At 33.8% G+C, this 13673-nt stretch overlaps 1 protein-coding gene across 6 annotated transcripts; it reads left to right on the top strand.

The window, feature by feature from the left end:
- Window positions 1-578: 578 nt before the first annotated feature.
- LOC125203443 (DUF3754 family protein, putative (DUF3754)) lies at window positions 579-6660 on the top strand. 6 transcript variants are annotated; one of them, XM_048101785.2, is made up of 14 exons: window positions 579-999; window positions 1092-1349; window positions 1516-1695; window positions 2375-2510; window positions 2959-3290; window positions 4079-4208; window positions 5007-5135; window positions 5216-5260; window positions 5424-5451; window positions 5579-5675; window positions 5768-5843; window positions 5923-5976; window positions 6049-6114; window positions 6437-6660. In XM_048101785.2, the coding sequence occupies exons 1-14, from the start codon at window positions 674-676 to the stop codon at window positions 6578-6580; spliced, it is 2001 nt and encodes a 666-aa protein (XP_047957742.1). In that variant the 5' UTR covers window positions 579-673; the 3' UTR covers window positions 6581-6660. The 6 variants fall into 6 exon arrangements, 3 of the variants coding, with proteins under 3 accessions (XP_047957742.1, XP_047957741.1, XP_047957739.1); XM_048101784.2 differs by having other exon boundaries at window positions 5424-5472; XM_048101782.2 differs by having other exon boundaries at window positions 5424-5503; window positions 5754-5843.
- The last annotated feature ends 7013 nt before the right edge of the window (window positions 6661-13673 follow it).

The raw sequence follows: 13673 nt of genomic DNA, 5'->3' as shown, positions 1-13673 counted from the left end.
GACGTGCGAATTATTCAGAATAAGGATTTTTATTATCTTTCTCTTCTTTTTCTTATTATTTCTCTACCATCCTCTCCTTCTCCCTCTCAAGAAGTATGAATTCAGTTGAGGTTTTTTATAATTCACGATCTGAGCCACTGATCTTTTCCTATTTCTCACGAATAGCCTTATTTTATGCAACAAGTGTAAGAGATGAAAGTCACAATTTTTTGAACAACAAAAGTAAACATTCAAGACATAATTCTGAAATGAAAAGCACAACGACTAGACAAAGAGATATGTAAGAAGAATAGGATGGTCCATTCATATATTTCGTGAGAAAAATAATAAGAAAAAGAATAGAAAAAAGAGAAAATTCCAATAAAACAAAAAATTTGCCATATTGTGAAAGGTAAACGAATTTAAACTCATATTTTGAAATTTCTCGTTGGGCGTGGGAGTAGGCTTCATTTTTCCTGATTTAAAACTTTTAATTATAAAAACTGATTTTTAAGAATATGAAATCAAATTTTATTTATAAAAATATCTTAGGATACGTGAAAAAGTGATGAATAGAGCATGCAACGTGGAAACATACTGAAACCTGATATGTGAGGTTCATATCATTCTCTCTCTCTAACCATTAAACAACAACTCATTCCCGAGTTGAGTTGAGCAGAGAAATTGGTGACTCATGTCAGTATCTTCGCAGACTCTGCGCTACTGCTTCAGCCCTCTCTCATCCTCATCCTCATCTTCTTCCAATCACCAATGGCGCCGTGCTGCCTCCATTCGCTGCTCTCCCTCTCCCTCGCTGCAGGAGCCTCTAATCCCCTCTCGAATTCAGCTGCATAAGCCTCTTCCGCCCTCGCCAAATGAAGATAACCCTAGCAATTCCTCCGGAATTCAGGTGCCGAGGCAGAGATACATCTCAGTTTCCAAATCCGAATTGCTAGACGCCATTGTCTCCTCTATGTTCCCCTCGCCGGAGGAAGCCACTCAATTTCTCTCTCTCTCCCAGTCAGTAATTCCTCTTCGATCTATTCCTAATCACTTTTAGTTTTCGGTGAATTTTACGCCTAAGTTAGTTGAATTGTTGAATTCAATTTTAGATGCTTGGATTCGATTCTTCACGCCGAACACAAAACCATTTTAGAGGAAATGAGATGTTACTATGATGACCTCACTCTTTCCGCCAAGACTAATGCTGATGATTTTCCACCTGTGACGAATGGAGATAGTGAACATGAAGGAGATGAGACTGACTCCAAACCCAACCTATCATTGCCCTTTGGTTTTACACTCGACTTCAATTCACTCTTCGATTTTTCATCCAGTAATGATGAGAGCAATTATATCAAGGCTTCCAGGTCTCTTCTATGTTTCTTTATTTACTAATGAATTTATTAGTGAAAATAACTTACTTCACTGCAATGTGTATTATTAGTGAAAATAACTTACTTCACTGCTTTCACATAACCTTTTTTCATTTTTGTATATGTCCTGAATTTCACCTATTCTTTAATTTTTGTTTAGAACTGCCATCCCAGGTCATTTTCAACGCTCTTTGATGAGACTGCTAAAAAATGCTGAGTTTGAAGAGTTGTCTCCCAGGGATTTGATGTTGACTTCTGCTCTAAATACTGATTATCTCCTCACATTGCCTATTTATGTTGACTGGAAAAGAGCATCACTGTCCAGTGTTATTGTATTCAGGTAAAAAAAAATGTGTACAATGATTGCCACCTACTGGATGTCCGAATTGCTTCATCTGTTCATATATTTTTTGATGCTCTCCGTATCATATCTGCATTATGTTCTTTGCTCCTTTGATCAACATGAATATGTATTTGCGTAGACAAGGAAAATGTCTCTGTTTCCAATATGAATCTTGCCATCCAGTTAGTTACTGTAAGAGAAAGAAGGGTGCCTTGATTAAGATATAATACAACAGTTGAATATTCTATCATGCAAGTTAACTAGCAGCAGTTGATCTTGGACTGAACCATGATTGTGTTGCATTTTTAGAGTTCTTGTTGGTTCTGTGTAATAGATAAATTTCTCTTCTAATTATTGTCAATTTAGATGTGTCTTTATCGATAAAGAAGAAAGCATATCCTGTCTTTTGTACTCTTTTGTGCAGCGAAAGTAGTTTTGAAAAATTATTGCAATTCTTACTTTTTTATTTACTGCTTTCAGTTCTTTGTTAATAGTTTATGTGGCTCTTGAACCGCTATATGGAGAAAACTCATTTCATATTTTAAATTAAACTCATTTCATATTTTAAATTTTTGCTCTTTCCATTTATTATAGAAGACTCATCTATGGTAGACCTTTCCTACTGGAATATTGGCAGGTCATTCACTCTTCCCACGTGATCATTTTTTATATACAGGCGGGGATACACAACTGAGAGGCAGAAGGGCCTGCTAATTGCTGAAAAACTGGATTACTTGCAATCAAAGTTGTTGCAGAACATCATTTTTCTTATCGCTAAACCAATGGGGAGATTAGGTGTCTGGTTGGATGAGGTAATTGGCATAACATAAGTTTTTCTATACTTTTTTATTCTTATAATTCTCTGTGTTTAGGTCACTGTGATCAGAATAGTTTTGTCTTTTGCACATAAGGTGTTGGACACACTATATCTGTAAATCATTAAATATAAATGATTAATGATGTCGGTGAGACGAGAACTTTCATGCACATTGTTTGACTAGTCTTGACCCAGAAACCTATTTTTATTTACTATGGGATCTGTTAAGCAATTTTCTTCTTGAGCAGAAATCCTTCCGAAGCCTCTTCATCACAAGAAATCCCATGTGCAGAACATTTAGTTATGGAAATATTCCTTTCTCCAGAGAAGGACATAATGCTTTAGTTTGTTACCAATGTTTGTTTCTGGAATTGATTTTGTACAAACTTCTTCGATTTCCTAGTTATATGTTTATGCAAATTGTTACAATGTTTTTGGAACAGATTTTCAAGAGCATTATACAGATACAAGATACAGCAGTTTTAGCCAAAAGATTTAAGCGTTGGCTTGACGACATGCCTCTTTCCCTGAAGTCCTATTCCTATGATGGAAAAATATTTGATGAGCTTGAAGGAATAGACATCTTTTCCAGTGAGTTCCCAATCTGGGTGGCTGCACAGAAAGCAGTAACTCTTTATGAAGGAATTCTCTCAGAATCTGGTCCACGTGAGAGGCTCTTGAGGAAGTTTCTAGCATGGGTTGGCCTAGTACCATCAATTCCAGAGGAAGCATTTGACCTTCACTTGGACAATAGTAGTTCTGGATCCAATTTAAGGTTTGACTAAATTCTTATACAATTCAAAGCCTGCATCTTTATGACCTATGGATGATGAATTAATTCAGGAGGCAAGTTTTCATTTTAATGCACTGCCACGTCCTCTTGCTGAATTGCTTCTCTCCTATTATCTTTTCTCTAATTTTTATGTTTTGTAAAATGCCAGTCAAGTTTAAGGAACAACTGAATAACTTTTAAGCTTTTTATTCAGAGACGGGTTATGAGTGATATTAAAATTAATTTCTAATCTGGTTATCCAAGCTTGTCAAATTTCTTATGTGTGTGACTAAAGGAGTTAGCCACCTTTGCTCGAAATATTTTGCGGCTGATACATCTATTATAATGCATTTTGTCTCATATTGTCTTCACTTCTGTTCCACAGTGAGGATGTTTCACTTTTCTGTAATTCTTCAGGTCCTCTTTGGAAAGATTTTCTTGTAGTTCTGCCTCAAGATCCTTTTGAAGCATCATATCTAAGCCGAACTTTAAGATGTTAGACAATGCATAGAAGTATTTGTGTTCTTTTACAATGCATATTTGGTGTTGGGTTTGATTTGGTCTACTCTCTTTCTCAAACACACCCACAAACATATGCCCATACAGATGCATGTTACTGCTGTTTTAAGGATTTAAATTCGGTGGATCTTGAGGAATCAATACATGTAGACATCAGCACCTTTAAGTTGAGTGCTGGAACTAAATAGCATGATATGAACCCAAATAATTGTGATATATCTGATTCTGAGATGAAGAGTTCTAGTACTTATAAGTTACTTTTATTTGCACAGTCCAAGTTTCCTACCAAGGATATCACTCAGTGACATATGGAAACCTGCATCCCCTAGATATTGTGGAAATGATATCAGGAAGATGTTAAGAACAGCCGTTTCAGTTCTATTCTCACGATCGATTCTCCAGGTACATTAAATGCACATAATATTTTCTAATACTTATTTTTGAGTTTTTTTCATCCTTTCTATGTGTTCATGCCTATAATCATCATACTATCTGTTGAAATTAGTTCAACATGCTGATGTCATTTCCATTTGAATTTACAGTTCTGTAAGTTGCAATTGGTTTAGGAATGTTAGAAGTGTGCACAATTTTTGTGCTTGGAGTTGCTTAATATATTGGATGTGATGCATAGGCGCATAGCACTCTGAGCAAACATGGAATGGTTACATAGCGGTAAAATGGCACAATGAACTTGGTTAGTAGCTACAATGTGTTTGTCCTTGTTTGCCAAAATGGTAGACATAAGTTGCTAAAATGTTGATTATACTCACTTATTAGCCTTTTAACATTCAATTCCCAACATATACATTAAAGTTGCTAAAGATATTTTTGTCATGACTATTGAGAACTATCTTATGGGCCAAGGGAATTATATATTGCAAAGACAATAGCAATAATTATATATATGAGCTTTCACTGTCACGTTTACAATAAGAGAATTTTGTTGGAACTAGGAAGTGACTAATTCTACTTTCTCAATCAGAATCAATTTTGAAGCTCTTGTCATGGGAACTGCAGAAACCAGGAGATGAATCTATCAGCTAACACAGATTTATTATCCTCATCCTGTTAGTTCCCAATTAATCTATTTGCTAACAAGTTATTTTGATAACAGGATGTTTCACAGTCTGCATGCCATTTTTCTTTGTATCACCATTTCAAATTATCAGTTCTAAGTTAAATAAATATGACTCTTTCTAGGAGCCAGCATTCCAAGAATTAATCTTGCTATATACCGAGAACAATGAAGACAGTGAAACTCCAGGTCAAGCTGAGGTGCCTTCATTGCAAATGAAAATCTTTGAGAGAATTCCTATTCCAGATTTACCGGTAAATGCTTCAGCACTGAAGGCACTCCTCTGATATGCTAATTATTAGTGCCACTAAAATGATATCAATCCTTTTTTCAGGTTGTTTTCCCTCACAAGCAGCTGTCTTTCCGCATCCTTGATGCGGTATCTTCAATAACTCTACTCTGATTTGTACATATCCCAAAATTGTTTTTCTGCCCTTCAATAACTCTATTCTGATTTGTTCCATATCCCAAAACTGTTAAAAAACATGTGCTGATCTGGTGGAATGATCTTACTTACAAACTTGACCACCCACCTTCTGCAGGTACGGTTGGATGCTGCAACAATATTGGGTCTGCTGGCATACTTCTTCAGTTATAAATTTGTTAACATTTTATCTTCTCCGTATGTAGATGCTCTTGTGATTTACATTTCCAATGAGTATTGTTTGTAGATTTCATTCATGTGTGTTGTTTGCAGATCTGCAATATTTTTGGATGCAGTTGCAGCCACTGCATTCGGGATATATACGTTTCGTGTACTTTTGGGATACAAACAAACACGGGATAGATATCAAGTGAGCGGAGCGAGCAAATTCTATTTCTTTATTATTTTTCCATCCAGTGTAAGTTTAGTCATCTAATGATTTATTCAGCTTCTGGTGAATAGGACGCTGTACGAGAAAACAGTAGCTAGCGGCTTTGGATCTATTCATTTTCTTCTTGACGCTTCTGAGCAGCAGCAAGTGAGAAACCTCAAGACGTGAAAAATTTGTTGGTTTTGGTGCTGGTTTTTGGCTCATTAGTTATGGTTATGTTATGCAGTACAAAGAAGCCATCTTGGTGTACGCCACCCTACTTATGGCAGAGAGCGACAAGGTAAGAAGCTTGTATTATTTGAAAGCAGGTGAATGAATGGTAGGAAGTGAGCAAGAATTTGGTTGGATGCAGGTGAAAAGCACCAAAGGCATTGCCCATAAATGCGAGGCGTTCATGTATGATGTTTTCCAAGAGAAGGTAAATATAATATTTTATCAAGACTGATAAAATACAACCTGCATATTTCCTACAGACTCCAAACTATTATCTAGATGGTTAGATTTTAAAATTTGATGTCAACAGATGTTAAATAACGTTAATCAGTTGACAATGTTGACGTTGTGTAGACATTTTCTATAGATGTTTTTTGTCAACTGTTGACAATAAATCATGAAATCTAACAGTCCAGATTATAGTTTGGAGTTTATATAATATATAGAGTTTGCATTTGATTACATCCCTGTCAAGACATGTATGTATCAGTGTGTTGTAATTGTGTGATAATTGTATTGGGATGTAGGTGGAAATGAGAGTTGAGAAGGCTATAGACACACTGTTGAGGTTGGGTTTGGTAGTGAAAAATGGGGTCGACGAAGTAAACCCTATTCCATGCGCCACAGCTTCTATCATTCTCAGAAATAGGTGGAATACTCTTATCAACTAACTGCCTACAAACATGTATTTCCACCACCACAATATTGTAAGCATTCATTTATTACGGAAATAGAACTCTTTTACACGTAACGTCGTCGTAACCGATTTGTTCAGTTAATTAATAAAGACTGTGTAGAAAAAATACCAAATAATTATCACCAATGATCAATTTAATTAAGGGAAACCAATGTGAAATAATGAAATAATTTCGAATGTGACAACTAAAACGTCCAATACCCTTATATTCTTTGAAGTCTCGTTTACCTATATTCTTTGGTATTTCTCAAGAAAAATCACACTTAAATTTTATAAGAAAGAGATTCACTACATCTTCATTCCATTCATATTTTATTATAAAAATTCATTCCATTCATATTTTATTATAAAAATTGGACTATTTGCTAACTCCACTTATAAGAGCATTAGCAATGTAGCATTGTGGGTCCATTTAGATTGCACACACAAAATAAGTGGTGGGGTGACTGCCATGCGCACGTTTAGGGCACGCGGCCGGTTTCGCCAATGGGATTGGTGTGTGCTCTGCACTCGTTAGACATGCTCGTGAGTAAGAATATGTATTTTTATTCAAAAAAATTTAGTTTTTTAATTTGATTGATAAATGTACATATTTAACTTTTTTATTTAATCAACAGTCAACACAAAATAATTGAGCTTTATACACATTTTATGAGTTGTATTTATTCAGATTATCTCGTTCCCGATGCTTTTACATTACATACATCATACTATGGGTAAGGGAGTATGTGGGTAGTTCGAAGTTAAAGTTGCTTGCGGCTCAAGAAAAAGTCGAGTATTATAGACATGCTTCGATTGAACTTTCATGTGATTTCTAAGCTATTTTTATTCAAATGATCTCGTTCTTTGATGCTGTTACATTACATACATCATATTAAAGGAGTGCGTGGGTAGTTCGTATTCAAATTTTGCTTGCGGGTCGAGAAAAACACGATTATAAGATTTATGCCTCAATTAAGTTTTCTAAGCAATTTCTAAGTTATATTTACCCAAATGATCTCGTTCTTCGATGCTATTATATTACATACTTCATATTAAGGGAGTATGCGAGTAGTTCGAAGTCAAAGTTTACTTGCGGCTCAAGAAAAACTCGAGTATAGTAGTTAGCTTCAATTGAGCTTTCTACACGATTGTTGAGCTATATTTATCCAAATGATCTCGTTCTCGATGCTATTACATTACATACATCATACTAAGGGAGTATGTGGGTAATTCGAAATCAAATTTTGCCAAGAAAAACACAAGTATAACAGTTGTGCTTCAATTGAGCTTTCTACGTAATTTTTGAGCTATATTTACCTAAATGATCTCGTTCTTCGACGCTATTGCATTACATACATAATATAAGAGAGTATGCGGGTAGTTCGAAGTCAAAGTTTGCTTGTGGTTTAAGAAAAACTAGAGTATACGAGTTATGCTTCAATTGAGCTTTCTACGCAATTTCTGAGCTATATTTACCCAATGATCTCGTTCTTAGATGGTAAAGAGAAAAAAGAAGAAAAACATGGTCTCGTTCTTAGATGCTACTCCATCTGTCCCAGCTAAGATGACACATTCTTTTTTCGCACTTGTTTTGAAAAAATGATGATAAATACTCCATCTTTAGAATAGAGAAAAAATAAAGTAAGTTAGAGAATATTGTAGAAGACACCATCTTTTATATTATTATCTTTTTTACATTATTTTCTCTCCATTTTAACTATTTATTATCATTTTTTTAAAATACGTAAAAAAAAGTAATGTATCATCTTAGCTGGGACGGAGGGAATATTACATCACATAATATGCCCACTATCTGGTCATAGACATCCATCGCAGATGGTTTACATTTGTCCAAGTACTTTTTGTGCCCAACTAACCCCAAACAAGCTCCTTTGTGGTTCAAGGATGTGCTTGTTGAAATCATGTATTGTATGTGTATCTTATTGCACAAGATGGTGATTAGGGACGGATCTAATGTGCAAGGAGGAGGGGCAAATGCCCTCCCTCAAATTTCATATCTATGTATAAATTCTATTGTAGAAAAAAAATTAATATTAGTTTCTTCTTTAAATGCCCCTCCTCAAGTACTTCAAATATTCCTACATGTATTTTTGCCCCTTCTATGATCATTTTCAAAATCCGTCCCTGATGGTAATAGATGGTGAATAACAGAACATCCCCTATTGGATAGACTGACGACATGGTCGATGCCTCAAGCTTCTCGACCGTAAGAAGCCCCTATATCAAAGAGCATATCAAATACACTCTAATTGTTTGATAAGTAAGTAATACCAAGATAGAGAATTATATATGGACATTTCTAATTGTTTGATATCATAATTAAGCTTAACTCAAAGCCCAATATAAGACCATAGCTAAAGGTGTCAAGTGGGCCGGGCTGGCCCAGTCCGGCCCGGGCCCGGCGAGGCCCAGCGACTTTTCAGCCCAGCCCGGCCCAGGCCCATGTTTGTGCCGGGCCGGGCCGGGCCGGGCCTGGGTTTTGTTTATAAATAATGGGCCCAGCCCGAGCCCGGGCCCAGTTGGTAAGTGGGCCGGGCTGGGCCGGTTCTGGGCTGGGCCAAGTTCAAAATTTTTATTGTGCTAGATAAATATTAATTTTTCTATATTGGAATAGTATATAGTGTATAATGATTTATAAATATATATTTCCACAAAATAAGGAATCAAGATTTTGCTACAATTTAATATATTCCCAAAAAATTTGTGTATTAATGTTATAGATTACACACGTAAATGTTACATTATCCCACAAAATTAGAATCATGACACACTATAATTATGGAACTATTTTTAATTGAGATATATGAAGTAAAAACTAATACTATCTATAATTATGCAAATCAATTAACCATTGAATTATGCAAATCAAATGTATTTATGGAAATCAAACTTGTTATAAGTTTTAGTTCAGGTTGAGTAATTAATTAATTGATTATTTTTTGCATAATATCATTAATAAAAAATTTATGAAAACATAAAAATATAAAATAATCATGCATCTAACAATATATTAATAGAAATGAATATGCATGAAATCATATCCAATCTTCATTGTTTATACTCATATAGTCATATGCATATATACTAATACTACTACCGTAAGGCATACACATTAATGCATATTACAATTTGCATATAAATAGTAAAATAGATAAGTAGTCATCACTATTCACTATAATTAGGGAGCTATATATGATAGAGATAAATTATTAACAACTAATCTCTATAATTATGCATATCAAAATAATTATACCACAATCAATTTTAGGATCCTCTATTTTTTTTAAAAAATAGTCAATACTACTCTATAAATATGAAAATCAAATTTATTAGTATAAGTTTTGATTTAAGTTGAGTAATAATTTGTTAATTGAATATTTTTGCATAATGTTATTAATAAATAGTAGATATGGACATGTTATTAGTATATTATTATGTTATCCACAATTAAAACAATTGAAAGAACAAACAAATATAGGAGTAGTAGTATAAAACCAAGCAAATAATTAGATTCTGCCTGGGCTCGGGCCGGTCCTGGGCCTGGGCCGGGCTTCGAGTGGGCCTGGGCTCGGGCCGGTCCTGGGTTTGTAAAAAGGCCCAATTGGAGCACAATTCATCTACTCGGCCCAGCCCAAGCCCGCTTCATTTCATTGGCGGGCCGGGCCTGGGCCGGCCCATACCGGGCTTGGGCCGGGCTGGGCTGGGTCGGCCCGGCCCATTTGACATCTCTAACCATAGCCCTATCTAATCTTACCAAAATTATAACATTAACCTTGTTTATGTATCTCACCAATTTGTCAAGTTAAGCCATGTTATTTAATATACAATACAAATTTAGATAATTTCTTTTCTATCAAACAACAACGGAAAAAAAATCATATCTTTGCATATATTGACATTAAGCCCGTATTTCTTATCTTGTTTTACATATCTTCTCATATCCCATCTTTTATATCAAACGAGTCCAAGAATATTACAAACATTGTGGATCGGAGCGTGATTGTGATGCCCACTCCACACTCCAAATCGATTTATTAGAAGAAATTTGGGCGCTTTTTGGTCATCTTGATCCTTTTTTTTTTTTGACTCAGTAGCTTTTAATACTACATTCGTCCATAAAAAATAGACAAAATTGTAAATGACGTTAGTTTTATTGCGGAATTGGTAAAGTAAAAGGGGGGAGGGGAAGGTGGTGATAGTAATGTTAGTGGATTGCGGAGTCCATATTTAGAATGAAATATATATGGTTAGTATTATTTAAAACTTTCTATAATTATAATTGGTCTAATAATGGTGCATTAACCAAAATGGTAAAATTAGTCTATTTTTTGTGGACAATAGTATTATTAATTATCTAATTTTTTATATTTAGATACAAAACTATTTTTAATTATTTGAAGCAGATTGCGTAATTTATGAAAAAAATACTTCATCTGTTCCTAAAAATAGAAATCTTTTCCTTTTTCAGAAAATATATTTCTCTTTAATAAGGTGAGATTAGTTTTTCACTAACAAACTTTTCTTTCTCTCTCTTATTTTACCAAGTTTTCATTAAAATTTGTGCCATTTTAAGTGTTTCTATTTTTAAGAGACAAAAGAAATACTCCATCCGTTCCACAGTAATAGAGGCATTTCATTTTGCGCACTTATTTTGAAAAATAATTATAAATAGTTAAAGTGGAGAAAAAAGTAAAGTAAGAGGAGAGAATATTGTAGATAAGACTCTTCTCTACATTATTCTCTCTCCACTTTAACTATTTAATATCATTTTTCTAAAACGAGTGCAGAAAATGAAATGCCTCTATTACTATGGAACGGATGAAGTATTAAATAAGAGATACTTATGAGTAGATGAATAGTGGACAAGGTGGTTTGAATAGAGAATGTAAACTCTGACATTTTTCTTTTTGGATCGAAAATTAAAAATTGAGTAACTATGATAATTAAATTAATAATTTAAGTGTAATAAAGGAATATTTAATTAATTCTAATATTTTAATCAAATACGATAATTTTTACTTAAAATAAAAATAATCCAAATAGTTTAAAATGAGCTGAAAAAGAAAAGAGCGAACATGAGATAGATGGAGTAAACAAAATCTTTGCAGAGAATAAAAGTGTTTAGCATGTAGTAGTAATTAAACTCTTTTGTCTTCATTAAAAATTTTAAAAATAATATTACTGTATATTGAAATATTACATACATAAAATTTATAAAAGCAAGAAACTGATGAACCTATAAAAGAAATGATATATAATCAAAATAAATTTAAATTTATTAGTATTGGGGAGTGATGAATTGCTAACTCATCATTTAATTGCTAACTACACCTAATTTAATGTCATAGGATTTTAGAAAACGTGTGATCTTCAATGTAGTAATTTTGCCACGTGTAATTTTTGCCACGTGTAATTTTCATTTTTATTAATAAAATAAAAAAAGATATAAAAAAATTCCAAATTAGGGGTTTGGATGAAAATGTCAATATAGTATTTCGAAAATATCAACACAATGCTTTAAGAATGTTAACTCATTGCTTATATTGACATTCTACATGTATTATATTAACATATTTTATATAGTATGTTAACATTTCTGCTGTACGAAAAAATTAAAAATTTTTGAAATTTTTTTCAAATTTTGACGTCGGAACATATGCATGTAGGATATCGTTGGAATCCTTATGAAATTTATCTTCAATTTGATATATGTTATATGATTTAAAGTTTTGGGATTTCTTTTTAAAAGTTAGTTATAACTAAACATGTAGTTAATTGACATTACTACTCCTATTGATATTTTTTGGAATTAATCCTATATAGTCTTATTGATGTTTTTCGTTGATCGTATTGACATTTAGGGATTAATGATCTAAACCCTTAATTTGAATATCTAATGGTTATTATTTAGGGCCGTTTTTTAACTTAGATATGCTAAGAAATGGGTAAAATAGTTTTTTTATCTATGTATTTCCCTTCTGTTTGATACACCAGAAATGCTTAACTCAAAGCCCGAGAATGGGGCTAGGCCCGTCTAAGCCTGAGGAAATTTTCCTTATTCTACTCGGTTACATAACCCACCAATTCGTCATGTTTTCTTCCACTATCCCTACTACTTTCACTCTCTCGTTTCCCGTTTCGGCCTTCCCAATCGATCTAGCTTTCAGCATCAAGATACATCTCTCTCACTATCAATTTGCTGTTGGTGGCAATTTCGACCCCGACGGTAGTGTTTTCTAGGTTGGCAGCTCTTCAATTTCTTGAGTAAGTTTCACTTTGGGCTGCTGTCAGAGCACAAACACTGTTGTACCATAGCTGACGCCGATTCTGTGGTGGGTTTCTCCAGTGGCTGGTAGATTTTTTGAGGATTTTTTGATTGGGTTAATGATTAGGCTGGTATGCTGTGACCCCGTTCGATTCAGAGGGTTTTCGTCGGAAGGCAGTGACGAGCTATTATTGCTTTGAACCCTGGTTCAATGCGTTTGATAATCTAATTGAATTGGTTACTGTCAATTGTCATCGATGGTTTGAGTTTGGGTTAATTTGATTTCATATTCCAAAGGTATACGGAATACTTTCATTTTTGACGAAAATACGTCATCAATGGTGAGAGTTCTATTATTGTTTATTGGAAGTTGCAAAATGGGTGATTAATGACTTATAATGATCAATACTTTGGATAATAGAAAATGGAAGTTGCAAATTGTGAAAATGAAAGATGTAGAAGATGAACAAGGTGTCAATGGAAGTTGCGGAACATTGTTGACTTAATAATACTCCCATTAATTAATAAATTAATTTACTAATTCAACAACTAAATACATACAAATCTTGGAGGATAATTTTGTCATTTTGTGTTAACAAATATGCTATCTCTGAAACGTATATTTTGTATCAAATAATAGTAATAAAACCTTAGGGGAGTGTTATATTGCTAACTCAATACCTAATTGCTAACTACAACTAAATAATAGCCATTAGATATTCAAATTAAGGGCCTAGATCATCAACCAAGAAATATCAATACGATCAACAAAAAACGTCAATAAAGCCATAGAATTAAT

This window comes from Salvia hispanica, chromosome 6 (assembly GCF_029641045.1).
Source record: "Salvia hispanica isolate PSC_SH4W2 chromosome 6, Shi_PSC_v1, whole genome shotgun sequence".
NCBI lineage: Eukaryota > Viridiplantae > Streptophyta > Magnoliopsida > Lamiales > Lamiaceae > Salvia > Salvia hispanica.
This window is presented reverse-complemented; position numbering and strand designations above follow the sequence as displayed.

What these genes read in the sequence shown, in the direction of transcription:
- LOC125203443 (XM_048101782.2), top strand. Translation starts at nt 674, where the DNA reads ATGTCAGTATCTTCGCAGACTCTGCGCTACTGCTTCAGCCCTCTCTCA. An exon ending in CAATTTCTCTCTCTCTCCCA is followed by an intron (nt 1,000 to 1,091) that starts GTCAGTAATTCC and finishes ATTCAATTTTAG; the next exon opens with ATGCTTGGATTCGATTCTTC. An exon ending in CTTTCCGCATCCTTGATGCG is followed by an intron (nt 5,261 to 5,423) that starts GTATCTTCAATA and finishes CACCTTCTGCAG; the next exon opens with GTACGGTTGGATGCTGCAAC.